Source organism: Crinia signifera, chromosome 2 (assembly GCF_055691185.1).
Source record: "Crinia signifera chromosome 2, ASM5569118v1, whole genome shotgun sequence".
Classification (NCBI taxonomy): domain Eukaryota; kingdom Metazoa; phylum Chordata; class Amphibia; order Anura; family Myobatrachidae; genus Crinia; species Crinia signifera.
In genome coordinates, this window is record NC_139218.1 from 1,896,951 (window position 1) to 1,922,835 (window position 25,885).

The window sequence follows — 25,885 nt, forward strand, 5'->3', positions numbered from 1 at the left end:
TGGAAGGTGGGAGGGATGAGGGAATCTGCAGGTAGAACTCTGGAAGGTGGGAGGGATGAGGGAATCTGCAGGTAGAACTCTGGAAGGTGGGAGGGATGAGGGAATCTGCAGGTAGAACTCTGGAAGGTGGGAGGGATGAGGGAATCTGCAGGTAGAACTCTGGAAGGTGGGAGGGATGAGGGAATCTGCAGGTAGAACTCTGGAAGGTGGGAGGGATGAGGGAATCTGCAGGTAGAACTCTGGAAGGTGGGAGGGATGAGGGAATCTGCAGGTAGAACTCTGGAAGGTGGGAGGGATGAGGGAATCTGCAGGTAGAACTCTGGAAGGTGGGAGGGATGAGGGAATCTGCAGGTAGAACTCTGGAAGGTGGGAGGGATGAGGGAATCTGCAGGTAGAACTCTGGAAGGTGGGGAGGGATGAGGGAATCTGCAGGTAGAACTCTGGAAGGTGGGAGGGATGAGGGAATCTGCAGGTAGAACTCTGGAAGGTGGGAGGGATGAGGGAATCTGCAGGTAGAACTCTGGAAGGTGGGAGGGATGAGGGAATCTGCAGGTAGAACTCTGGAAGGTGGGAGGGATGAGGGAATCTGCAGGTAGAACTCTGGAAGGTGGGAGGGATGAGGGAATCTGCAGGTAGAACTCTGGAAGGTGGGGGGGATGAGGGAATCTGCAGGTAGAACTCTGGAAGGTGGGAGGGATGAGGGAATCTGCAGGTAGAACTCTGGAAGGTGGGAGGGATGAGGGAATCTGCAGGTAGAACTCTGGAAGGTGGGAGGGATGAGGGAATCTGCAGGTAGAACTCTGGAAGGTGGGAGGGATGAGGGAATCTGCAGGTAGAACTCTGGAAGGTGGGAGGGATGAGGGAATCTGCAGGTAGAACTCTGGAAGGTGGGAGGGATGAGGGAATCTGGAGGTAGAACTCTGGAAGGTGGGGGGGATGAGGGAATCTGCAGGTAGAACTCTGGAAGGTGGGAGGGATGAGGGAATCTGCAGGCAGAACTCTGGAAGGTGGGAGGGATGAGGGAATCTGCAGGCAGAACTCTGGAAGGTGGGAGGGGTGAGGGAATCTGCAGGTAGAACTCTGGAAGGTGGGAGGGTATGAGGGATGCTGCAGGTAGAACTTTGGAAGGTGGGAGGGATGAGGGAATCTGCAGGTAGAACTCTGGAAGGTGGGAGGGATGAGGGAATCTGCAGGTAGAACTCTGGAAGGTGGGAGGGATGAGGGAATCTGCAGGTAGAACTCTGGAAGGTGGGAGGGATGACGGAATCTGGAGGTAGAACTCTGGAAGGTGGGAGGGATGACGGAATCTGGAGGTAGAACTCAGGAAGGTGGGAGGGATGAGGGAATCTGGAGGTAGAACTCAGGAAGGTGGGAGGGATGAGGGAATCTGGAGGTAGAACTCTGGAAGGTGGGAGGGATGAGGGAATCTGCAGGTAGAACTCTGGAAGGTGGGAGGGATGAGGGAATCTGGAGGTAGAACTCTGGAAGGTGGAGGGATGAGGGAATCTGCAGGTAGAACTCTGGAAGGTGGGAGGGATGAGGGAATCTGGAGGTAGAACTCTGGAAGGTGGGAGGGATGAGGGAATCTGCAGGTAGAACTCTGGAAGGTGGGAGGGATGAGGGAATCTGCAGGTAGAACTCTGGAAGGTGGGAGGGATGAGGGAATCTGCAGGTAGAACTCTGGAAGGTGGGAGGGATGAGGGAATCTGCAGGTAGAACTCTGGAAGGTGGGAGGGATGAGGGAATCTGCAGGTAGAACTCTGGAAGGTGGGAGGGATGAGGGAATCTGCAGGTAGAACTCTGGAAGGTGGGAGGGATGAGGGAATCTGCAGGTAGAACTCTGGAAGGTGGGAGGGATGAGGGAATCTGCAGGTAGAACTCTGGAAGGTGGGAGGGATGAGGGAATCTGCAGGTAGAACTCTGGAAGGTGGGAGGGATGAGGGAATCTGCAGGTAGAACTCTGGAAGGTGGGAGGGATGAGGGAATCTGGAGGTAGAACTCTGGAAGGTGGGAGGGATGAGGGAATCTGCAGGTAGAACTCTGGAAGGTGGGGGGGGGGATGAGGGAATCTGGAGGTACCACTCTGGAAGGTGGGAGGGATGAGGGAATCTGCAGGTAGAACTCTGGAAGGTGGGAGGGATGAGGGAATCTGCAGGTAGAACTCCGGAAGGTTGGAGGGATGAGGGAATCTGCAGGTAGAACTCCGGAAGGTGGGAGGGATGAGGGAATCTGCAGGCAGAACTCTGAAAGGTGGGAGGGATGAGGGAATCTGCAGGCAGAACTCTGGAAGGTGGGAGGGATGAGGGAATCTGCAGGCAGAACTCCGGAAGGTGGGAGGGATGAGGGAATCTGCAGGTAGAACTCCGGAAGGTGGGAGGGATGAGGGAATCTACAGGCAGAACTCAGGAAGGTGGGAGGGATGAGGGAATCTGCAGGTAGAACTCTGGAAGGTGGGAGGGATGAGGGAATCTGCAGGTAGAACTCTGGAAGGTGGGAGGGATGAGGGAATCTGCAGGTAGAACTCTGGAAGGTGGGAGGGATGAGGGAATCTGCAGGTAGAACTCTGGAAGGTGGGAGGGAATCTGCAGGTAGAACTCTGGAAGGTGGGGGGGATGAGGGAATCTGCAGGTAGAACTCTGGAAGGTGGGAGGGATGAGGGAATCTGCAGGTAGAACTTTCCTTCTCTCACAATAACCTGGGTACATTTCTTGGGGACTTCAGCTATATGCTGGGAATGACCATAATACCTCCAACTCTGTTAAGGTCCCTCACAACAGAACTACTGAAGATTGTTGGAGTAATACCCCTTTCACACCAGCCTAAATTCCCGGGTTGAGTCCGGGAACAAGGACTCAACCCGGGAATTTGTCCCGTGAAAAAGGTACACGGGACAAATTACTGGGCTAATTTGCCGGCAATCCAACCCTGCTAGGTAGCAGGGTTGTTCCCGGGGACCTGGCTAGTGTGAATGGGGTAGGGTATACTTACCCGGGTTGCCGGACCTCGGTGTGCTGTCCGGCCAGGAATCCACACAGGTGGCAGGCGCAAATGACGGGACAGGCGGTGGATGATGACGCAGCTCTCAGCAGTGAGGGCTCCGGAGAGCTGCGCCATCTTCATCAGCCGCCTGTCCCGTCATTTGCGCCGCCACCTGTGTGGATCCCTGGCCTGCGCGGAGGACCAGCAACTGGGGGTAGTATTCTTACCACCTCCTGCCCACCTCCGCCGCCATCCCGACGACTGCCCGATGCCAATGCAGGGACTTTTCTGGTGTGAAACGGTCCCAACCCGGGAATGTCCCTGCTTGTCCAGGGAATGTAATTCCTGGGTTTGTCCCTGCATTTCTGGTGTGAAAGGGGTATTAGTGTGTTAGGTTTTCTGTCTCTTTTTCCTTTTATTTCGTTTGAGACTGTATTATACTGTGTGTATATCTTTAAAATATATTTAATCATCTTTGTAACCATTTTTGTAACTAAAGCTCTGAAGTATTAAGAATTCATATTTCTAGTAGGGATGGCCATCGTTGCGAATGCAAGCGCCGCTTCAAATCTTGCAATGGTGGAAGTGACCGTATATAGAGGACCCGTGTGTCCAAAGTGAACCTCCAGTCACGGCCGGTGCTGCTCAGATTGACCTATCCGTGACTATATTAATTTGAGGAACAGTGAGAGATGAGACCAGCACACATTTCAAACCTTTAATTGACATGTACAATGCAACAAACAGGAAGTGAAATTGTACATGACATCACTATTAATGACCTTTAACTGAGGACATCACATGCTCAGTGACACAATGACATCACCATGCACTACATGACTTCACTGATGAGGAGATCACCAGCTTGTTTCGCCACAAATGATGACACAACATGATAACTGAGAACACAAGTGGCTGGTGACATGCTAGCCTTCCACTTCTTGTCCCCTAACCTCCTCCAGCAGCTCTCCAGCCGATCTCTGCAGATCTGGCCTGTCACTATGAGACAGCTCCCTCACACGTGGCAGACACTCCCGGATCTCTGTCCACAAGAGCTGCAGGACCTCCGCATCTAGAACCACAGATTGGAAGAGACGCAGAGCATGGAGGCAAACCTCGGGGTCGGGATCTAGGATAGAAACGGTAATCAGTATGATGTTATGGCTGGTTCTGGGCAGTGGCGTAACTATAAATTTTGCTCCCCCCTGCCAAAAAGTTTGTGGTGCGCCCCCCCCCCCCCCCCCCCCCCCCCCGGCTCCTCTCCAGCGTGTTTTCCCAGCGTGTGATGTGATGACGTCACACGCATAATGGAGAAGCTGAAGCAGGAGAGAGGAAGAGAGACCAGCATACACTGCTGCTTCCCTTGGCTCCGACACATCCCAGGCTGCCCTAGCACGCCCATCCACCCGCCCATCCTGTACACAGTAGCCAATAACTGGCTCTGTGTACAGTCAATTGAATCAGTGGGGGGATTTGTCATCTCTGCCATACCCGCACTGTGGCTGACTCACCTCCAGTGCTCAGTCAGTGGGCAGCGGCAGGCAGCAGCATGTCGGTGCGTCGAGCGGGTGCCGGCGCCCACACAGACCCCACTGCTGCTTGCTCCCCCAAGCGGCTGCTGGGGCTGCCTTACAGTAGTTACGCCACTGGTTCTGGGTCACATGCAGGTCTGTGGCCTTGCCTAGCATCGCAGCACACATACTTACATACACACATATACCTTGTTCTCCATGCAGCCGCACCTAGTGAGTTTATCACGCCAGAGATGTGCTGCAGAGCGTGTATACGTGTAGTGTTCTGCATGCAGCCGCACCTAGTGAGTTTATCACGCCATGGATGTGCTGCAGAGCGTGTATACGTGTCGTGTTCTGTATGCAGCCGCACCTAGTGAGTTTATCACGCCAGAGATGTGCTGCAGAGCGTGTATACGTGTCGTGTTCTGCATGCAGCCACACCTAGTGAGTTTATCACGCCATAGATGTGCTGCAGAGCGTGTATACGTGTCGTGTTCTGCATGCAGCCGCACCTAGTGAGTTTATCACGCCATAGATGTGCTGCAGAGCGTGTATACGTGTCGTGTTCTGCATGCAGCCGCACCTAGTGAGTTTATCACGCCATAGATGTGCTGCAGAGCGTGTATACGTGTCGTGTTCTGCATGCAGCCGCACCTAGTGAGTTTATCACGCCAGAGATGTGCTGCAGAAGGTGTATACGTGTCGTGTTCTGCATGCAGCCGCACCTAGTGAGTTTATCACGCCAGAGATGTGCTGCAGAGCGTGTATACGTGTCGTGTTCTGCATGCAGCCGCACCTAGTGAGTTTATCACGCCAGAGATGTGCTGCAGAAGGTGTATACGTGTCGTGTTCTGCATGCAGCCGCACCTAGTGAGTTTATCACGCCATGGATGTGCTGCAGAGCGTGTACACGTGTTGTGTTCTGCATGCAGCCGCACCTAGTGAGCTTATCACACCAGAGATGTGCTGCAGAGCGTGTATACGTGTTGTGTTCTGCATGCAGCCGCACCTAGTGAGTTTATCACACCAGAGATGTGCTGCAGAGCGTGTATACGTGTCATGTTCTGCCTGCAGCCGCACCTAGTGAGCTTATCACGCCATAGATGTGCTGCAGAGCGTGTATACGTGTCGTGTTCTGCATGCAGCCGCACCTAGTGAGCTTATCACGCCATGGATGTGCTGCAGAGCGTGTATACGTGTCGTGTTCTGCATGCAGCCGCACCTAGTGAGCTTATCACGCCAGAGATGTGCTGCAGAGCGTGTATACGTGTCGTGTTCTGCATGCAGCCGCACCTAGTGAGCTTATCACGCCATAGATGTGCTGCAGAGCGTGTATACGTGTCGTGTTCTGCATGCAGCCGCACCTAGTGAGCTTATCACGCCATGGATGTGCTGCAGAGCGTGTATACGTGTCGTGTTCTGCATGCAGCCGCACCTAGTGAGCTTATCACGCCAGAGATGTGCTGCAGAGCGTGTATACGTGTCGTGTTCTGCATGCAGCCGCACCTAGTGAGCTTATCACGCCATAGATGTGCTGCAGAGCGTGTATACGTGTCGTGTTCTGCATGCAGCCGCACCTTGTGAGTTTATCACGCCATGGATGTGCTGCAGAGCGTGTATACGTGTCGTGTTCTGCCTGCAGCCGCACCTAGTGAGTTTATCACGCCAGAGATGTGCTGCAGAAGGTGTATACGTGTCGTGTTCTGCATGCAGCCGCACCTAGTGAGTTTATCACGCCATGGATATGCTGCAGAGCGTTTATACGTGTCGTGTTCTGCATGCAGCCGCACCTAGTGAGTTTATCACGCCATAGATGTGCTGCAGAAGGTGTATACGTGTCGTGTTCTGCATGCAGCCGCACCTAGTGAGTTTATCACGCCAGAGATGTGCTGCAGAGCGTGTATACGTGTCGTGTTCTGCCTGCAGCCGCACCTAGTGAGCTTATCACGCCATAGATGTGCTGCAGAGCGTGTATACGTGTCGTGTTCTGCATGCAGCCGCACCTAGTGAGCTTATCACGCCAGAGATGTGCTGCAGAGCGTGTATACGTGTCGTGTTCTGCATGCAGCCGCACCTAGTGAGCTTATCACGCCATAGATGTGCTGCAGAGCGTGTATACGTGTCGTGTTCTGCATGCAGCCGCACCTAGTGAGTTTATCACGCCATAGATGTGCTGCAGAGCGTGTATACGTGTCGTGTTCTGCATGCAGCCGCACCTAGTGAGTTTATCACGCCATAGATGTGCTGCAGAGCGTGTATACGTGTCGTGTTCTGCATGCAGCCGCACCTAGTGAGTTTATCACGCCAGAGATGTGCTGCAGAAGGTGTATACGTGTCGTGTTCTGCATGCAGCCGCACCTAGTGAGTTTATCACGCCAGAGATGTGCTGCAGAGCGTGTATACGTGTCGTGTTCTGCATGCAGCCGCACCTAGTGAGTTTATCACGCCAGAGATGTGCTGCAGAAGGTGTATACGTGTCGTGTTCTGCATGCAGCCGCACCTAGTGAGTTTATCACGCCATGGATGTGCTGCAGAGCGTGTACACGTGTTGTGTTCTGCATGCAGCCGCACCTAGTGAGCTTATCACACCAGAGATGTGCTGCAGAGCGTGTATACGTGTTGTGTTCTGCATGCAGCCGCACCTAGTGAGTTTATCACACCAGAGATGTGCTGCAGAGCGTGTATACGTGTCATGTTCTGCCTGCAGCCGCACCTAGTGAGCTTATCACGCCATAGATGTGCTGCAGAGCGTGTATACGTGTCGTGTTCTGCATGCAGCCGCACCTAGTGAGCTTATCACGCCATGGATGTGCTGCAGAGCGTGTATACGTGTCGTGTTCTGCATGCAGCCGCACCTAGTGAGCTTATCACGCCAGAGATGTGCTGCAGAGCGTGTATACGTGTCGTGTTCTGCATGCAGCCGCACCTAGTGAGCTTATCACGCCATAGATGTGCTGCAGAGCGTGTATACGTGTCGTGTTCTGCATGCAGCCGCACCTAGTGAGCTTATCACGCCATGGATGTGCTGCAGAGCGTGTATACGTGTCGTGTTCTGCATGCAGCCGCACCTAGTGAGCTTATCACGCCAGAGATGTGCTGCAGAGCGTGTATACGTGTCGTGTTCTGCATGCAGCCGCACCTAGTGAGCTTATCACGCCATAGATGTGCTGCAGAGCGTGTATACGTGTCGTGTTCTGCATGCAGCCGCACCTTGTGAGTTTATCACGCCATGGATGTGCTGCAGAGCGTGTATACGTGTCGTGTTCTGCCTGCAGCCGCACCTAGTGAGTTTATCACGCCAGAGATGTGCTGCAGAAGGTGTATACGTGTCGTGTTCTGCATGCAGCCGCACCTAGTGAGCTTATCACGCCAGAGATGTGCTGCAGAGCGTGTATACGTGTCGTGTTCTGCATGCAGCCGCACCTAGTGAGTTTATCACGCCATGGATATGCTGCAGAGCGTTTATACGTGTCGTGTTCTGCATGCAGCCGCACCTAGTGAGTTTATCACGCCATAGATGTGCTGCAGAAGGTGTATACGTGTCGTGTTCTGCATGCAGCCGCACCTAGTGAGTTTATCACGCCAGAGATGTGCTGCAGAGCGTGTATACGTGTCGTGTTCTGCCTGCAGCCGCACCTAGTGAGCTTATCACGCCATAGATGTGCTGCAGAGCGTGTATACGTGTCGTGTTCTGCATGCAGCCGCACCTAGTGAGCTTATCACGCCAGAGATGTGCTGCAGAGCGTGTATACGTGTCGTGTTCTGCATGCAGCCGCACCTAGTGAGCTTATCACGCCATAGATGTGCTGCAGAGCGTGTATACGTGTCGTGTTCTGCATGCAGCCACACCTAGTGAGTTTATCACGCCATGGATGTGCTGCAGAACGTGTATACGTGTCGTGTTCTGCATGCAGCCACACCTAGTGAGTTTATCACGCCATGGATGTGCTGCAGAGCGTGTATACGTGTCGTGTTCTGCCTGCAGCCGCACCTAGTGAGCTTATCACGCCAGAGATGTGCTGCAGAGCGTGTATACGTGTCGTGTTCTGCATGCAGCCGCACCTAGTGAGTTTATCACGCCATGGATGTGCTGCAGAGCGTGTATACGTGTCGTGTTCTGCATGCAGCCGCACCTAGTGAGTTTATCACGCCATAGATGTGCTGCAGAAGGTGTATACGTGTTGTGTTCTGCATGCAGCCGCACCTTGTGAGTTTATCACGCCATGGATGTGCTGCAGAAAGTGTATACGTGACGTGTTCTGCATGCAGCCGCACCTAGTGAGCTTATCACGCCAGAGATGTGCTGCAGAGCGTGTATACGTGTCGTGTTCTGCATGCAGCCGCACCTAGTGAGTTTATCACGCCATAGATGTGCTGCAGAAGGTGTATACGTGTTGTGTTCTGCATGCAGCCGCACCTTGTGAGTTTATCACGCCATGGATGTGCTGCAGAAAGTGTATACGTGACGTGTTCTGCATGCAGCCGCACCTAGTGAGTTTATCGCGCCATAGATGTGCTGCAGAAGGTGTATACGTGTTGTGTTCTGCATGCAGCCGCACTTGGTGAGTTTATCGTGCCATCGATGTGCTGCAGAGCATGTATACGTGTTGTGTTCTGCATGCAGCCGCACTTGGTGAGTTTATCGTGCCATCGATGTGCTGCAGAGCATGTATACGTGTCGTGTTCTGCATGCTGCTGCACCTAGTGAGCTTATCACACCAGAGATGTGCTGCAGAGCGTGTATACGTGTCGTGTTCTGCATGCAGCTGCACCTAGTGAGCTTATCACACCAGAGATGTGCTGCAGAGCGTGTATACGTGTCGTGTTCTGCATGCAGCTGCACCTAGTGAGCTTATCACGCCATAGATGTGCTGCAGAGCGTTTATACGTGTTGCGTTCTGCATGCAGCCGCACTTGGTGAGTTTATCGCATCATAGATGTGCTGCAGAGCGTGTATATGTGTCGTGTTCTGCATGCAGCCGCACCTAGTGAGTTTATCACGCTATAGATGTGCTGCAGAGCATGTATACGTGTTGCGTTCTGCATGCAGCCGCACTTGGTGAGTTTATTACGCCATGGATGTGCTGCAGAGCGTGTATACGTGTTGTGTTCTGCATGCAGCCGCACTTGGTGAGTTTATCACACCATCGATGTGCTGCAGAGCGTGTATACGTGTCGTGTTCTGCATGCAGCCGCACTTGGTGAGTTTATCGCGTCATAGATGTGCTGCAGAGCGTGTATATGTGTCGTGTTCTGCATGCAGCCGCACCTAGTGAGTTTATCACACCAGAGATGTGCTGCAGAGCGTGTATACGTGTCGTGTTCTGCATGCAGCCGCACCTGGTGAGTTTATAACGCTATAGATGTGCTGCAGAGCGTGTATACGTGTCGTGTTCTGCATGCAGCCACACCTAGTGAGTTTATCACGCTATAGATGTGCTGCAGAGCGTGTATACGTGTTGCGTTCTGCATGCAGCCGCACTTGGTGAGTTTATCACGCTATAGATGTGCTGCAGAGCGTGTATATGTGTCGTGTTCTGCATGCAGCACCTGGCTGTTCCCTGACACATCAGCGTCTTACCCGTCAGCAGTATCCGCAGCTGGGAGATGATTCCACGGCTCTGACTCAGCCACAAGAGACCGTTCCGATTAATAGACACATTGTACAGAGACATCAGTATGAGACTGCCAATGGGAGACATCTGATATTACTGTCCATGCCATATAATAACCACAGTGTAAAACCAGTATTATCGGAGCACTCACACCCTCAGGCGGCTGCAGGACCCCAGTGCGATCTTTCCTAGAACATGGAACCATTTCTCCATCAAATCCTTACATGAAGACATCAGGAAATCACGTCCAGAAGGAACAGCAGCTATGTCTCGGGGGGAAGAAGAACAGGTGCAGTCAGGTAGAGCCAGAGTACAAGGCACGGGGGGACACGGAACAGTCAGGTACAGCCAGAGTACAAGACACAGGGGACCCGGAACAGTCAGGTACAGCCAGAGTACAAGGCACGGGGGGACACGGAACAGTCAGGTACAGCCAGAGTACAAGGCACGTGGGGACACGGAACAGTCAGGTACAGCCAGAGTACAAGACACAGGGGACACGGAACAGTCAGGTACAGCCAGAGTACAAGACACAGGGGACCCGGAACAGTCAGGTACAGCCAGAGTACAAGGCACGGGGGGACACGGAACAGTCAGGTACAGCCAGAGTACAAGGCACGGGGGGACACGGAACAGTCAGGTACAGCCAGAGTACAAGACACAGGGGACACGGAACAGTCAGGTAAAGCCAGAGTACAAGGCACGGGGGGACACGGAACAGTCAGGTACAGCCAGAGTACAAGGCACGGGGGGACACGGAACAGTCAGGTACAGCCAGAGTACAAGACACAGGGGACACGGAACAGTCAGGTACAGCCAGAGTACAAGACACAGGGGACCCGGAACAGTCAGGTACAGCCAGAGTACAAGGCACGGGGGGACACGGAACAGTCAGGTACAGCCAGAGTACAAGGCACGGGGGGACACGGAACAGTCAGGTACAGCCAGAGTACAAGACACAGGGGACCCGGAACAGTCAGGTACAGCCAGAGTACAAGGCACGGGGGGACACGGAACAGTCAGGTACAGCCAGAGTACAAGGCACGGGGGGACACGGAACAGTCAGGTACAGCCAGAGTACAAGACACAGGGGACACGGAACAGTCAGGTTCAGCCAGAGTACACGGCACAGGGGATCGGGAACAGTCAGGTACAGCCAGAGTACAAGGCATCGGAACAGTCAGGTAGAGCCAGAGTACATGGCACAGGGGATCGGGAACTGTCAGGTACAGCCAGAGTATTTGGCACAGGGGATCGGGAACTGTCAGGTACAGCCAGAGTACACGGCACAGGGGATCGGGAACTGTCAGGTACAGCCAGAGTACACGGCACAGGGGATCGGGAACTGTCAGGTACAGCCAGAGTACACGACACAGGGGATCGGGAACAGTCAGGTACAGCCAGAGTACACGGCATCGGAACAGTCAGGTAGAGCCAGAGTACATGGCACAGGGGATCGGGAACTGTCAGGTACAGCCAGAGTACTCGGCACAGGGGATCGGGAACTGTCAGGTACAGCCAGAGTACACGGCACAGGGGATCGGGAACTGTCAGGTACAGCCAGAGTACACGGCACAGGGGATCGGGAACTGTCAGGTACAGCCAGAGTACACGACACAGGGGATCGGGAACAGTCAGGTACAGCCAGAGTACACGGCACAGGGGATCGGGAACAGTCAGGTACAGCCAGAGTACAAGGCATCAGAACAATCAGGTACAGCCAGAGTACAAGGCACAGGGGATCGGGAACAGTCAGGTACAGCCAGAGCACACGGCACAGGGGATCGGGAACAGTCAGGTACAGCCAGAGCACACGGCACAGGGGATCGGGAACAGTCAGGTACAGCCAGAGCACACGGCACAGGGGATCGGGAACAGTCAGGTACAGCCAGAGCACACGGCACAGGGGATCGGGAACAGTCAGGTACAGCCAGAGTACAAGGCATCGGAACAGTCAGGTAGAGCCAGAGTACACGGCACAGGGGATCGGGAACTGTCAGGTACAGCCAGAGTACATGGCACAGGGGATCGGGAACTGTAACGATCAGATCAGGTGATCGATCAAATTAACGTATGCCTCCTGTTATGATTATCTGTTCAAGCAATGTATGTCTGATATTGGTGTAATAGTTATGTCTCCTGTGAGTATTGGAATCAGGACATGTCTTGTATGTAAACTGTAGGTGACCCTGGTTTGAGTTTGAGGCCTGTATTCCCTCAGTGTGACATCTGTGGACTCCTCCAGAGTTAGGATGTAAGATAAGATCTGAGCCCCCCATAAACCATGGTCCAGAAGAAGAGGTTAGAGAGTGTCCCCTTCCTTCACATCTCTTATCAGTGGGTCTGCTATGCAAGGAAGGAGGATCAATCACTTTGAAAACAGCCGACTGAAGAAGATACATTGCCAGGGACCTTCCACACTCCTTCAGCATGGAAAGAGTGGAATCCCAAGGGTGGGAGGGATGAGGGAGTCTGCAAGGTATAACTAAGACCTTTCTCCCTATAGTCAGTGTCACTACCTGGGGGTCTAGCAAACAGGCTGTAGGCGACGAGAGATTTCTTGTGGAGAACCCCCCCACGTCAGGATCTGTATTTAAGTGTAAGATAGGTTCTGTCATTTTTTTCTTTTTATTTTATCTCTGGAATTGCATTTAATCGTTGTGTGTACTTTTAAAATCATTGTAATGCCTTGTAACCATTTTGTTTAAAGCTCTGTAGTATTTCTAGGAATAAATAATACATATTCCCAGTTCTGGTTCTGTGTTCCTAAGACTCATTAGCCTCAGGAGAGAAAGGCTGGAAAACGTTACCATTGTTATCTTGTATTGTGTGGTCAGGGGCGAGCCAAGCCGCCCCTTGCACAGTTTCAGGCGCTAAAATCAGGTTTTGGCTGGTGGCAGTGTACCTCAAGGAAAGGACCCGAGTGTCCTGAGTGAACCCCAGTCACGGCCGGCGCTGCTCAGATTGACGTATTGGAGCAGGCGACCGGTGGGTCCGTGACATTTGGTGGCAGCGGTGGGATGGAGAATTCATTTTTCTCTTTAACCCCTTCACGACATTTGACGTATATATACGTCATGGTCGGGAAGTACTTCCCGACACATGACGTATATATACGTCATGACTTCAAACTGTCACTGCGTCTAGAGACGCAGTGACAGAGGGACGATGTCTGCTGTCCCCGACAGCCATTCACAGCGTTTCCTGTGTTACCGGCGGCTAAGCCGCTCGGTAACACAGGGATCGGTGGTGATCGGTGCTGTCAAGTACAGCACCGATCACCACCGATGTGCAGCCCCCCCCTCGCACCCGCCGGGCACTCACCCGGCAGCAGCAGCAGCTCCCCCGGCAGCAGGCAGCTCAGCGCAGCAGCGCTGCCCTCCTCCCCCCTCCCCCCCGCAGCAGCAGCATCAAGCTGCACAAATAGTAAAATATAGTAAAATTAAATATTAGTACTGAATATATATATGTGTGTGTGTGTGTGTGTGTGTGTGTGTGTGTGTGTGTGTGTGTGTGTGTGTGTGTGTGTGTGTGTGTATATATATACACACACACACACACACACACACACACACACACACACACACACACACACACACACATATATAAAGATATTCCCGACATATGACGTATATATACACGTCATGGTCGGGAGGTACTTCCTGACCGAAGACGTATATATACGTCATGGTTTTAAACTGTCACCGCGTCTATAGACGCGGTGACAGTTTGGAGATGTCTGCTGTCCCTGACAGCAGACATCCCCCTCGCGGCGATCGCTGCGATTGGCTGTTCAAATGTGAACAGCCAATTGCAGCGTTTTCTGTGTTACCGGCGGCTAAGCCGCTCGGTAACACAGTGATCGGTGGTGATCGGTGCTGTTAAGTACAGCACCAATCACCACCGATCGCCAGCCCCCCCCCCCTCCCACCCGGCAGCCCCCCTCCCTCCCACCCACCCGGCTGCCGCAGCGCCAGCACCCCTCCCACCCCCCGCCAGCCGCAGCGCCAGCCCCCCTCCCAAAGCTGGTGACCAAAATGGGGTCACTTGTGGGGGGGTTCCACTGTATTGGTGCTTCGGGGGTCTTGCTAATGCGACATAGCACCCACCATTCATTCCACCACCAAATATCACTCCTTCCCTTCTGAGTCCTGCCATGCACCCAACTGGTATTTTTTGGTCACATGTGAGGCATTGCCGTACTCGGGAGAAATTGGGGCACAGATTTTGGGGTGCTTTGTCTCCTTCATTCCTTGTGAAAATGAAAAATTTTGAGCCAGAACTGCATTTTTCTGTAAAAAATTACATTTTTTTACAGAAAAATGCAGTTCTGGCTCAAAATTTTTCATTTTCACAAGGAATGAAGGAGACAAAGCACCCAAAAATCTGTGCCCCAATTTCTCCCGAGTACGGCAATGCCTCACATGTGACCAAAAAATACCAGTTGGGTGCATGGCAGGACTCAGAAGGGAAGGAGTGATATTTGGATTTTGCAGCACAGATTCTGGTTGAATGACCCCCGAAGCACCCATACAGTGGAACCCCCCCACAAGTGACCCCATTTTGCAAATTACACCCTTCAGGGAATTCATCAAGGGGTATAGTGTACATTTCAAACCCCCAGGGGTTTCACCAATTTTGATACAACTGAGCTGTGAAAATGAAAAATTAATTTTTTTCATTTTCACTGCCCAGTTGTACCACAATTGGTGAAACCCCTGGGGGTTTGAAATGTACACTATACCCCTAGATGAATTCCCTGAAGGGTGTAGTTTGCAAAATGGGGTCACTTGTGGGGGGGTTCCTAACTTTTAGCATCTTATGGTGCCTAGAAACCTACATGGTGCCTAAAAAATAATCTCATAAAAAGGAGGCTCCAAAATCAAGTAGGTGCTCCTTCTATTTTGAAGCCGGTGGTTTGGTCACCGTGCACACTAGGGCCACATATAGGATATTTATGAAAACCAAAGAATTGGGGGAATCAATTTTTAGTCACATTTCTCTAGTAAAATCTACTGTGTTCCTTAGAAAAATGTATTAAAATTGCAAATCTGCAAAAAAAATGAAATTTTGAAATTTCACCTACACTTTCTTTTAATTCCTGTGAAACACCTAAAGGGTTAACAAACTTCCAAAATGCTGTTTTGAATACTGTGAGGGGTGCAGTTTTTGAAATGGCATCATTTATGGGGGTGTCTCACATACAAGTCACTCAAAGTCACATCATAACTGACCTGGTCCCTAAAAAAATCAGTGTTTGAAATTTTCTTGAAAATTTGAGAATTTGCTATTCATATTTGAAGCCTCCTAGTGTCCAAAAAAATGAAAAGGAGGTTGAAATAATGATTGCAACATAAAGTAGACATGTGGTCTTTGTTAGTTATTAACTATTTTGAGTGGTATGTTTATTTGTCTCACAAGCAGAAAATGTGACATTTTGCAAATTGCAAAATTTTCCATTTTTTCACGACATTTTGGTATTTTTCACAAAAAAACACAGACTGTATCGACCAAAATTTACCACTAACTTGAAGTACAATGTGTCACGAGAAAACAGTCTCAAAATCACTGGGATAAGTAAAAGCAAAAAAAAGTTATCCCCACTTAAGTGAGACATGTCAGATTTGAAAAAAAGGGCTCTGTCATGAAGGCACAAACTGGCTCTGTCATGAAGGGGTTAAGAACTTAAGTGAGTGTGGGTAGAATTTTGTGAGAAATACCCACATCACCAGAATCAGAACTCAGAGCTTTACTATAGTTTTAAAAGTCACACAGTGGATGCAATTTCTGTTCCCTCCCTTCTCTTGTTTTTCTTTCCTATCATTTTATTTGACAAGTGTGAGACTCCGGATGGCTGATTACCAGCAGATGAGGAGAGATGACCTGGCGGTCGTGTGTGTGCAGAGGAATATCCCTTGGTCTGGCCAGAGTAGAAAACGTATGATTCAGGCACTAGTGGATGCCGATCGGACTCTAGCTGCTGGAGGAAACCAGTCCATGGACAATCCTACCCCAGGGGCTCAGTCAGCACTGGACAGTACAAACGATTCCGCGCCAGGGTCAAACACTTCTGCTGGACCCAGCAAGTCTACACTGCAGAGCGACCTTCTAGCTGCTAGCAGGCAATTGAAGAATGTGAACCCCGTATTCGCTTTGCAGCTGGTGCAGTTCTGCCAAGGCATTGTCGACAGAGAGGCTGCGGAGCGCAAAGCCATTGTCGACAGAGAGGCTGCAGAGCGTCAGGCCGAGCGTGAGTACCATTTGGAACTGGTGAGGCTCAGGGGGCTGATCGCTGTTGGTGAACCAGTGGAGGATGATACAGGGCATCATGATGGCGAACCTTTACGTGGGACTTTATCTGCCGTGGCTACTGAGTTAGCAGGAGATGGGCTTCGTACTGAACTTTTACTGTCTGCGGAAGTAAATAATGTGTTGGATCATGATGTGGACTCTGTTATCAATCATGGGGAGCCTAACAAGGGACAGAGGTCCCAAATCACCGCTGACGCGAGTTTCACCGGACCGTGTCATGCACAGTTCCCTGTCTTGGAAGCAGACAGAGGAAGCCAAGTGAGTGTCAGCTTGGTTGTGAGTGAAGAGCTGGCCCTGGACACTACCACCGATGCTCAGAGAGCTGACATCTCTGCTAGCACCAGGGAGACTGTAGGATGTGTGGCAGTCAGGGAGACTGCAGAGTACAAATCCCCTACAGCACCAGAAGAGCCCAGTGAGTATTCTGACCCATATGGTGATGATTATCCGTTTAGGATTATGAGCCCAGAGGAACTCACTACAGAATGTCAGCTGCAAGGTATCTCCTGCCCCAACAATTCCCGCTGGGAGATGATCAAGCGGCTCACCCATGCACGAAATGATGAGCGCAATGTTTTCGGCATGTATCGCGGCGAGTTTCTAACCTGGGGCCCCGATGCGACTCCTTGGTTGCTGCTGAGAGACCTGACGGACTGTTTTGAAATAGCGCAGCAATATGCTTATGATTGTAAAAAGCTTGATACTCCATGGTGGAAAGAGCAGTGCCGCTGGGCAGATGCTGAAAGGAATCGCCTGGAACAGCTTCTATCACCAGCTACGGAACCAACGACACAGCCTACCGGGGTTTCCCTCATGGACATGGTACCCGGGCCTGCTACAATCGGTGTGGAACCTGTTCCAGAGACCTCACACCACAAGGCCCAGTTTAAACTGCTGGAAGATGTGAGCAGCATGTTCCCACCCGTTGCTCCAGATTTGTTGCCGGAAGAGGCTGGCTGCATAGTGAAAGTATGCAGGGGAGAGACTATGTCGGAAATAGGAATGGGACTTTCTGACTGTATGCACACAAGTATGTGTGGGACTACTGATGTGGGACTTTTATTAACTCCACACATATCTGTCGCTAACCCTTCTGAACCATATGATGCATCTCAGGTAGTATGTAACCATGCTGAACATTGCAACGTTGTTATTTTGTGTGAAGCCCCTGGGATGATCTGTGATAGTGCCGTACCTTCGGTAGAGGGTGAGTTAGAGACAGGTATAGTGGGTAATCCTTGCCAGTTTGTGGGGTTAAATGAATGCCCTAATCTAGTTGGGAATGAGACACCCTCACTCACCAGTGGTAGGAGTGCTGCTGGTGATGTCATTAAGGTTGCTGTGCCAGACGTTAACCCTGTTCCTCCAGTGATGTCTGGTTGTGACATCGGGCCAGGGGATGCTAACTGCAGGAATGGGACAGATCTGAGTTGGTTGCAGGCAGAGCATGTACCTGCCAATAAGTTAATGGTGACAACATGCTCAGATAACCCCATTCCTGCTCAGAGACAATGGGATCCAGATATAGCGGGTTTGCCATGGTGCAATTATAAGCCAGCAGGATGGGCCCCATGTGTTGTGGAAGATGCACAGGCTAATTTGCAGGTATTGCAGGATGTCTCCCCAGGTTATGATATTGATGTTACTGTTGATAATGTGATGTCTTGCGCTACTGTGGGAAATGTGGTACCAGGTATAATAAGTGACCCGGTGGGTCCTGTGTGCACTGTAGACCTGTCAGATAGGGAGAGAGTGTCCCTTACTGCAGTTTTCCCCCCAAACCCCCCTCCTTCCTGTAGCCACACAAACACAGATACAGGAACACAGCAGGGGTTACCTCCAGACACTGAGAACTCTCCAGAGAGTGCATTTTTCCAGCATCACTGGATAACGGATGCCTCTCCTGAGAACCTCAGTGGCACCACCCCAGGCACAGAACCTGCGGGTCTGGGAGGGAAGGTCAGGCTCAGGAAGGTGTCCTGGACTGACATGGAAAGCTTGGCTTTCCACGCAGAACTGAGAATCAACCCTGCACAGGCTGCCCCATACCTGGGACGTGGGAAAGATACCCCTGGGTACAGTGAGAGGGTTGTGTCAGGAATAGAGCCAGTGGCTAGTAGGGAAGCTGCTGTGTGTAACCAGGAGGGTGGGTGGGCCCGCGAAGCACAGGTAAACTCAGCTCCATTAACCTCGGAAAGGCTGAGCTGGGATGTTCCCAAGACAGGGGACAATGACCTGCTGGTATTCCCCCTTGCAGAAACGTGCCCCCCTTCGCAATTCACACACACAGACAAAGAGGGAGAATCTCCTCACAAAAGGATGAGGTGTGAGGTGTTGAGTGAGTGGACCTTCCCCCCAGTGAAGGGGAGGGGGGGTCAGTCAGCTCAGGAGAGGTGCTGGGAAGAAATTTTTAAGTCTGTATATAGTGCTGGGAGAATGCCCCACACCTGTGGTATAGTTAGACGTGCTGAGTTACGAGTCCCAGGGGGATGGCCGTTTGGGGTGTGGAGGAATGGTCTGGTACTGATCTCAGTGAGTAAGGCCAAACTGCCAGCTGCAGGGGAGAATCCGTGCCCAGGAGTCCGACGCACAGCTGTGGTGGGCTGTGTCAATATCAGCCGGGATGGACACAGCTCCCACTATATCAGTGTGCTCACAGACTATGGGTTCGAGGACACCTGTGTGCTTTTAGTTTGCCATCTCCTGCGAGAGGGACAGGGACTATGCCCATTGCCCACCCTAGCCACGGCTATGGCGTCAGGTGGTGCCATGACAGACGTCAAGTATAGTGAAGTGTTAGTACAGATCCCGCAGAATCAGTGGCAGTCTGTCTCAGCACAGAGACCACTGCTACCTGTCCAGGTGATGTAGTTAATAGCGCAGTGATGAGACGGTGACGTGGGTCACCGCCTCTGTGCGCCATTTTTAAAAGGGGGAGGTGTAATGATCAGATCAGGTGATCGATCAAATTAACGTATGCCTCCTGTTATGATTATCTGTTCAAGCAATGTATGTCTGATATTGGTGTAATAGTTATGTCTCCTGTGAGTATTGGAATCAGGACATGTCTTGTATGTAAACTGTAGGTGACCCTGGTTTGAGTTTGAGGCCTGTATTCCCTCAGTGTGACATCTGTGGACTCCTCCGGAGTTAGGATGTAAGATAAGATCTGAGCCCCTCATAAACCATGGTCCAGAAGAAGAGGTTAGAGTTTGTCCCCTTCCTTCACATCTCTTATCAGTGGGTCTGCTATGCAAGGAAGGAGGATCAATCACTTTGAAAACAGCCGACTGAAGAAGATACATTGCCAGGGACCTTCCACACTCCTTCAGCATGGAAAGAGTGGAATCCCAAGGGTGGGAGGGATGAGGGAGTCTGCAAGGTATAACTAAGACCTTTCTCCCTATAGTCAGTGTCACTACCTGGGGGTCTAGCAAACAGGCTGTAGGCGACCAGAGATTTCTTGTGGAGGACCCCCCCACGTCAGGATCTGTATTTAAGTGTAAGATAGGTTCTGTCATTTTTTTCTTTTTATTTTATCTCTGGAATTGCATTTAATCGTTGTGTGTACTTTTAAAATCATTGTAATGTCTTGTAACCATTTTGTTTAAAGCTCTGTAGTATTTCTAGGAATAAATAATACATATTCCCAGTTCTGGTTCTGTGTTCCTAAGACTCATTAGCCTCAGGAGAGAAAGGCTGGAAAACGTTACCATTGTTATCTTGTATTGTGTGGTCAGGGGCGAGCCAAGCCGCCCCTTGCGCAGTTTCAGGCGCTAAAATCAGGTTTTGGCTGGTGGCAGTGTACCTCAAGGAAAGGACCCGAGTGTCCTGAGTGAACCCCAGTCACGGCCGGCGCTGCTCAGATTGACGTATCGGAGCAGACGACCGGTGGGTCCGTGACAGGAACTGTCAGGTACAGCCAGAGTACACGGCACAGGGGATCGGAAACAGTCAGGTACAGCCAGAGTACACGGCACAGGGGATCGGGAACAGTCAGGTACAGCCAGAGTACAAGGCATCGGAACAGTCAGGTAGAGCCAGAGTACACGGCACAGGGGATCGGGAACTGTCAGGTACAGCCAGAGTACACGGCACAGGGGATCGGGAACAGTAAGGTACAGCCAGAGTACAAGGCATCGGAACAGTCAGGTAGAGCCAGAGTACACGGCACAGGGGATCGGGAACTGTCAGGTACAGCCAGAGTACACGGCACAGGGGATCGGGAACAGTCAGGTACAGCCAGAGTACAAGGCATCAGAACAGTCAGGTACAGCCAGAGCACACAGCACAGGGGATCGGGAGCAATCAGGTACAGCCAGAGCACACGGCACAGGGGATCGGGAACAGTCAGGTACAGCCAGAGTACAAGGCATCGGAACAGTCAGGTAGAGCCAGAGTACACGGCACAGGGGATCGGGAACTGTCAGGTACAGCCAGAGTACACGGCACAGGGGATCGGGAACAGTCAGGTACAGGCAGAGTACACGGCACAGGGGATCGGGAACAGTCAGGTACAGCCAGAGTACACGGCACAGGGGATCGGGAACAGTCAGGTACAGCCAGAGTACAAGGCATCGGAACAGTCAGGTAGAGCCAGAGTACACGGCACAGGGGATCGGGAACTGTCAGGTACAGCCAGAGTACACGGCACAGGGGATCGGGAACAGTCAGGTACAGCCAGAGTACAAGGCATCGGAACAGTCAGGTAGAGCCAGAGTACACGGCACAGGGGATCGGGAACTGTCAGGTACAGCCAGAGTACACGGCCCAGGGGATCGGGAACAGTCAGGTACAGCCAGAGTACAAGGCATCGGAACAGTCAGGTAGAGCCAGAGTACATGGCACAGGGGATCGGGAACTGTCAGGTACAGCCAGAGTACTCGGCACAGGGGATCGGGAACTGTCAGGTACAGCCAGAGTACACGGCACAGGGGATCGGGAACTGTCAGGTACAGCCAGAGTACACGGCACAGGGGATCGGGAACTGTCAGGTACAGCCAGAGTACACGGCACAGGGGATCGGGAACTGTCAGGTACAGCCAGAGTACACGACACAGGGGATCGGGAACAGTCAGGTACAGCCAGAGTACACGGCACAGGGGATCGGGAACAGTCAGGTACAGCCAGAGTACAAGGCATCAGAACAATCAGGTACAGCCAGAGTACAAGGCACAGGGGATCGGGAACAGTCAGGTACAGCCAGAGCACACGGCACAGGGGATCGGGAACAGTCAGGTACAGCCAGAGCACACGGCACAGGGGATCGGGAACAGTCAGGTACAGCCAGAGCACACGGCACAGGGGATCGGGAACTGTCAGGTACAGCCAGAGTACACGGCACAGGGGATCGGGAACTGTCAGGTACAGCCAGAGTACACGACACAGGGGATCGGGAACAGTCAGGTACAGCCAGAGTACACGGCACAGGGGATCGGGAACAGTCAGGTACAGCCAGAGTACAAGGCATCAGAACAATCAGGTACAGCCAGAGTACAAGGCACAGGGGATCGGGAACAGTCAGGTACAGCCAGAGCACACGGCACAGGGGATCGGGAACAGTCAGGTACAGCCAGAGCACACGGCACAGGGGATCGGGAACAGTCAGGTACAGCCAGAGTACAAGGCATCAGAACAGTCAGGTAGAGCCAGAGTACATGGCACAGGGGATCGGGAACTGTCAGGTACAGCCAGAGTACTCGGCACAGGGGATCGGGAACTGTCAGGTACAGCCAGAGTACACGGCACAGGGGATCGGGAACTGTCAGGTACAGCCAGAGTACACGGCACAGGGGATCGGGAACTGTCAGGTACAGCCAGAGTACACGACACAGGGGATCGGGAACAGTCAGGTACAGCCAGAGTACACGGCACAGGGGATCGGGAACAGTCAGGTACAGCCAGAGTACAAGGCATCAGAACAATCAGGTACAGCCAGAGTACAAGGCACAGGGGATCGGGAACAGTCAGGTACAGCCAGAGCACACGGCACAGGGGATCGGGAACAGTCAGGTACAGCCAGAGCACACGGCACAGGGGATCGGGAACAGTCAGGTACAGCCAGAGCACACGGCACAGGGGATCGGGAACTGTCAGGTACAGCCAGAGTACAAGGCATCGGAACAGTCAGGTAGAGCCAGAGTACACGGCACAGGGGATCGGGAACTGTCAGGTACAGCCAGAGTACACGGCACAGGGGATCGGGAACTGTCAGGTACAGCCAGAGTACACGGCACAGGGGATCGGGAACAGTCAGGTACAGCCAGAGTACAAGGCATCAGAACAGTCAGGTACAGCCAGAGCACACAGCACAGGGGATCGGGAGCAATCAGGTACAGCCAGAGCACACGGCACAGGGGATCGGGAACAGTCAGGTACAGCCAGAGTACAAGGCATCGGAACAGTCAGGTAGAGCCAGAGTACACGGCACAGGGGATCGGGAACTGTCAGGTACAGCCAGAGTACACGGCACAGGGGATCGGGAACAGTCAGGTACAGGCAGAGTACACGGCACAGGGGATCGGGAACAGTCAGGTACAGCCAGAGTACACGGCACAGGGGATCGGGAACAGTCAGGTACAGCCAGAGTACAAGGCATCGGAACAGTCAGGTAGAGCCAGAGTACACGGCACAGGGGATCGGGAACTGTCAGGTACAGCCAGAGTACACGGCACAGGGGATCGGGAACTGTCAGGTACAGCCAGAGTACACGGCACAGGGGATCGGGAACAGTCAGGTACAGCCAGAGTACAAGGCATCAGAACAGTCAGGTACAGCCAGAGCACACAGCACAGGGGATCGGGAGCAATCAGGTACAGCCAGAGCACACGGCACAGGGGATCGGGAACAGTCAGGTACAGCCAGAGTACAAGGCATCGGAACAGTCAGGTAGAGCCAGAGTACACGGCACAGGGGATCGGGAACAGTCAGGTACAGGCAGAGTACACGGCACAGGGGATCGGGAACAGTCAGGTACAGCCAGAGTACAAGGCATCGGAACAGTCAGGTAGAGCCAGAGTACATGGCACAGGGGATCGGGAACTGTCAGGTACAGCCAGAGTACTCGGCACAGGGGATCGGGAACTGTCAGGTACAGCCAGAGTACACGGCACAGGGGATCGGGAACTGTCAGGTACAGCCAGAGTACACGGCACAGGGGATCGGGAACTGTCAAGTACAGCCAGAGTACACGACACAGGGGATCGGGAACAGTCAGGTACAGCCAGAGTACACGGCACAGGGGATCGGGAACAGTCAGGTACAGCCAGAGTACAAGGCATCAGAACAATCAGGTACAGCCAGAGTACAAGGCACAGGGGATCGGGAACAGTCAGGTACAGCCAGAGCACACGGCACAGGGGATCGGGAACAGTCAGGTACAGCCAGAGCACACGGCACAGGGGATCGGGAACAGTCAGGTACAGCCAGAGTACAAGGCATCGGAACAGTCAGGTAGAGCCAGAGTACACGGCACAGGGGATCGGGAACTGTCAGGTACAGCCAGAGTACATGGCACAGGGGATCGGGAACTGTCAGGTACAGCCAGAGTACACGGCACAGGGGATCGGGAACAGTCAGGTACAGCCAGAGTACACGGCACAGGGGATCGGGAACAGTCAGGTACAGCCAGAGTACAAGGCATCGGAACAGTCAGGTAGAGCCAGAGTACACGGCACAGGGGATCGGGAACTGTCAGGTACAGCCAGAGTACACGGCACAGGGGATCGGGAACAGTCAGGTACAGCCAGAGTACAAGGCATCGGAACAGTCAGGTAGAGCCAGAGTACACGGCACAGGGGATCGGGAACTGTCAGGTACAGCCAGAGTACACGGCACAGGGGATCGGGAACTGTCAGGTACAGCCAGAGTACATGGCACAGGGGATCGGGAACAGTCAGGTACAGCCAGAGTACACGGCACAGGGGATCGGGAACAGTCAGGTACGGCCAGAGTACACGGCACAGGGGATCGGGAACAGTCAGGTACAGCCAGAGTACAAGGCATCGGAACAGTCAGGTAGAGCCAGAGTACACGGCACAGGGGATCGGGAACTGTCAGGTACAGCCAGAGTACACGGCACAGGGGATCGGGAACAGTCAGGTACAGCCAGAGCACACAGCACAGGGGGATCGGAACAGCCAGAGCACACGGCACAGGGGATCGGGAACAGTCAGGTACAGCCAGAGTACAAGGCATTGGAACAGTCAGGTAGAGCCAGAGTACACGGCACAGGGGATTGGGAACTGTCAGGTACAGCCAGAGTACACGGCACATGGGATCGGGAACAGTCAGGTACAGCCAGAGTACAAGGCATCGGAACAGTCAGGTAGAGCCAGAGTACACGGCACAGGGGATCGGGAACAGTCAGGTACAGGCAGAGTACACGGCACAGGGGATCGGGAACAGTCAGGTACAGCCAGAGTACAAGGCATCGGAACAGTCAGGTAGAGCCAGAGTACATGGCATAGGGGATCGGGAACTGTCAGGTACAGCCAGAGTACTCGGCACAGGGGATCGGGAACTGTCAGGTACAGCCAGAGTACACGGCACAGGGGATCGGGAACTGTCAGGTACAGCCAGAGTACACGGCACAGGGGATCGGGAACTGTCAGGTACAGCCAGAGTACACGACACAGGGGATCGGGAACAGTCAGGTACAGCCAGAGTACACGGCACAGGGGATCGGGAACTGTCAGGTACAGCCAGAGTACACGGCACAGGGGATCGGGAACTGTCAGGTACAGCCAGAGTACACGACACAGGGGATCGGGAACAGTCAGGTACAGCCAGAGTACACGGCACAGGGGATCGGGAACAGTCAGGTACAGCCAGAGTACAAGGCATCAGAACAATCAGGTACAGCCAGAGTACAAGGCACAGGGGATCGGGAACAGTCAGGTACAGCCAGAGCACACGGCACAGGGGATCGGGAACAGTCAGGTACAGCCAGAGTACAAGGCATCGGAACAGTCAGGTAGAGCCAGAGTACACGGCACAGGGGATCGGGAACTGTCAGGTACAGCCAGAGTACATGGCACAGGGGATCGGGAACTGTCAGGTACAGCCAGAGTACACGGCACAGGGGATCGGAAACAGTCAGAGCACACGGCACAGGGGATCGGGAACAGTCAGGTACAGCCAGAGTACAAGGCATTGGAACAGTCAGGTAGAGCCAGAGTACACGGCACAGGGGATCGGGAACTGTCAGGTACAGCCAGAGTACACGGCACAGGGGATCGGGAACAGTCAGGTTTAGCCATAGTACAAGGCATCGGAACAGTGAGGTACAGCCAGGGGATCGGGAACAGTCAGGTACAGCCAGAGTACAAGGCATCGGAACAGTCAGGTAGAGCCAGAGTACACGGCACAGGGGATCGGGAACTGTCAGGTACAGCCAGAGTACACGGCACAGGGGATCGGGAACTGTCAGGTACAGCCAGAGTACACGGCACAGGGGATCGGGAA

The 25,885-nt window shown here is 52.9% G+C and overlaps 1 protein-coding gene across 1 annotated transcript in view; it reads right to left on the reverse strand.

Annotated features, from left to right (window-relative positions):
* Window positions 1-3,683: 3,683 nt before the first annotated feature.
* Window positions 3,684-25,885, reverse strand: part of HSF2BP (heat shock transcription factor 2 binding protein) — a 53,013-nt gene continuing 30,811 nt past the window's right edge. Inside the window, exons 6-8 of the mRNA XM_083171437.1 lie at window positions 10,260-10,377; window positions 10,075-10,178; window positions 3,684-4,108 (exon numbers count right to left, since the gene is read on the reverse strand). Of these exons, the coding sequence (XP_083027563.1) occupies window positions 3,906-4,108; window positions 10,075-10,178; window positions 10,260-10,377 (425 nt within the window). The 3' untranslated portion in view covers window positions 3,684-3,905. The remainder of the gene's footprint in view (window positions 4,109-10,074; window positions 10,179-10,259; window positions 10,378-25,885) is intronic.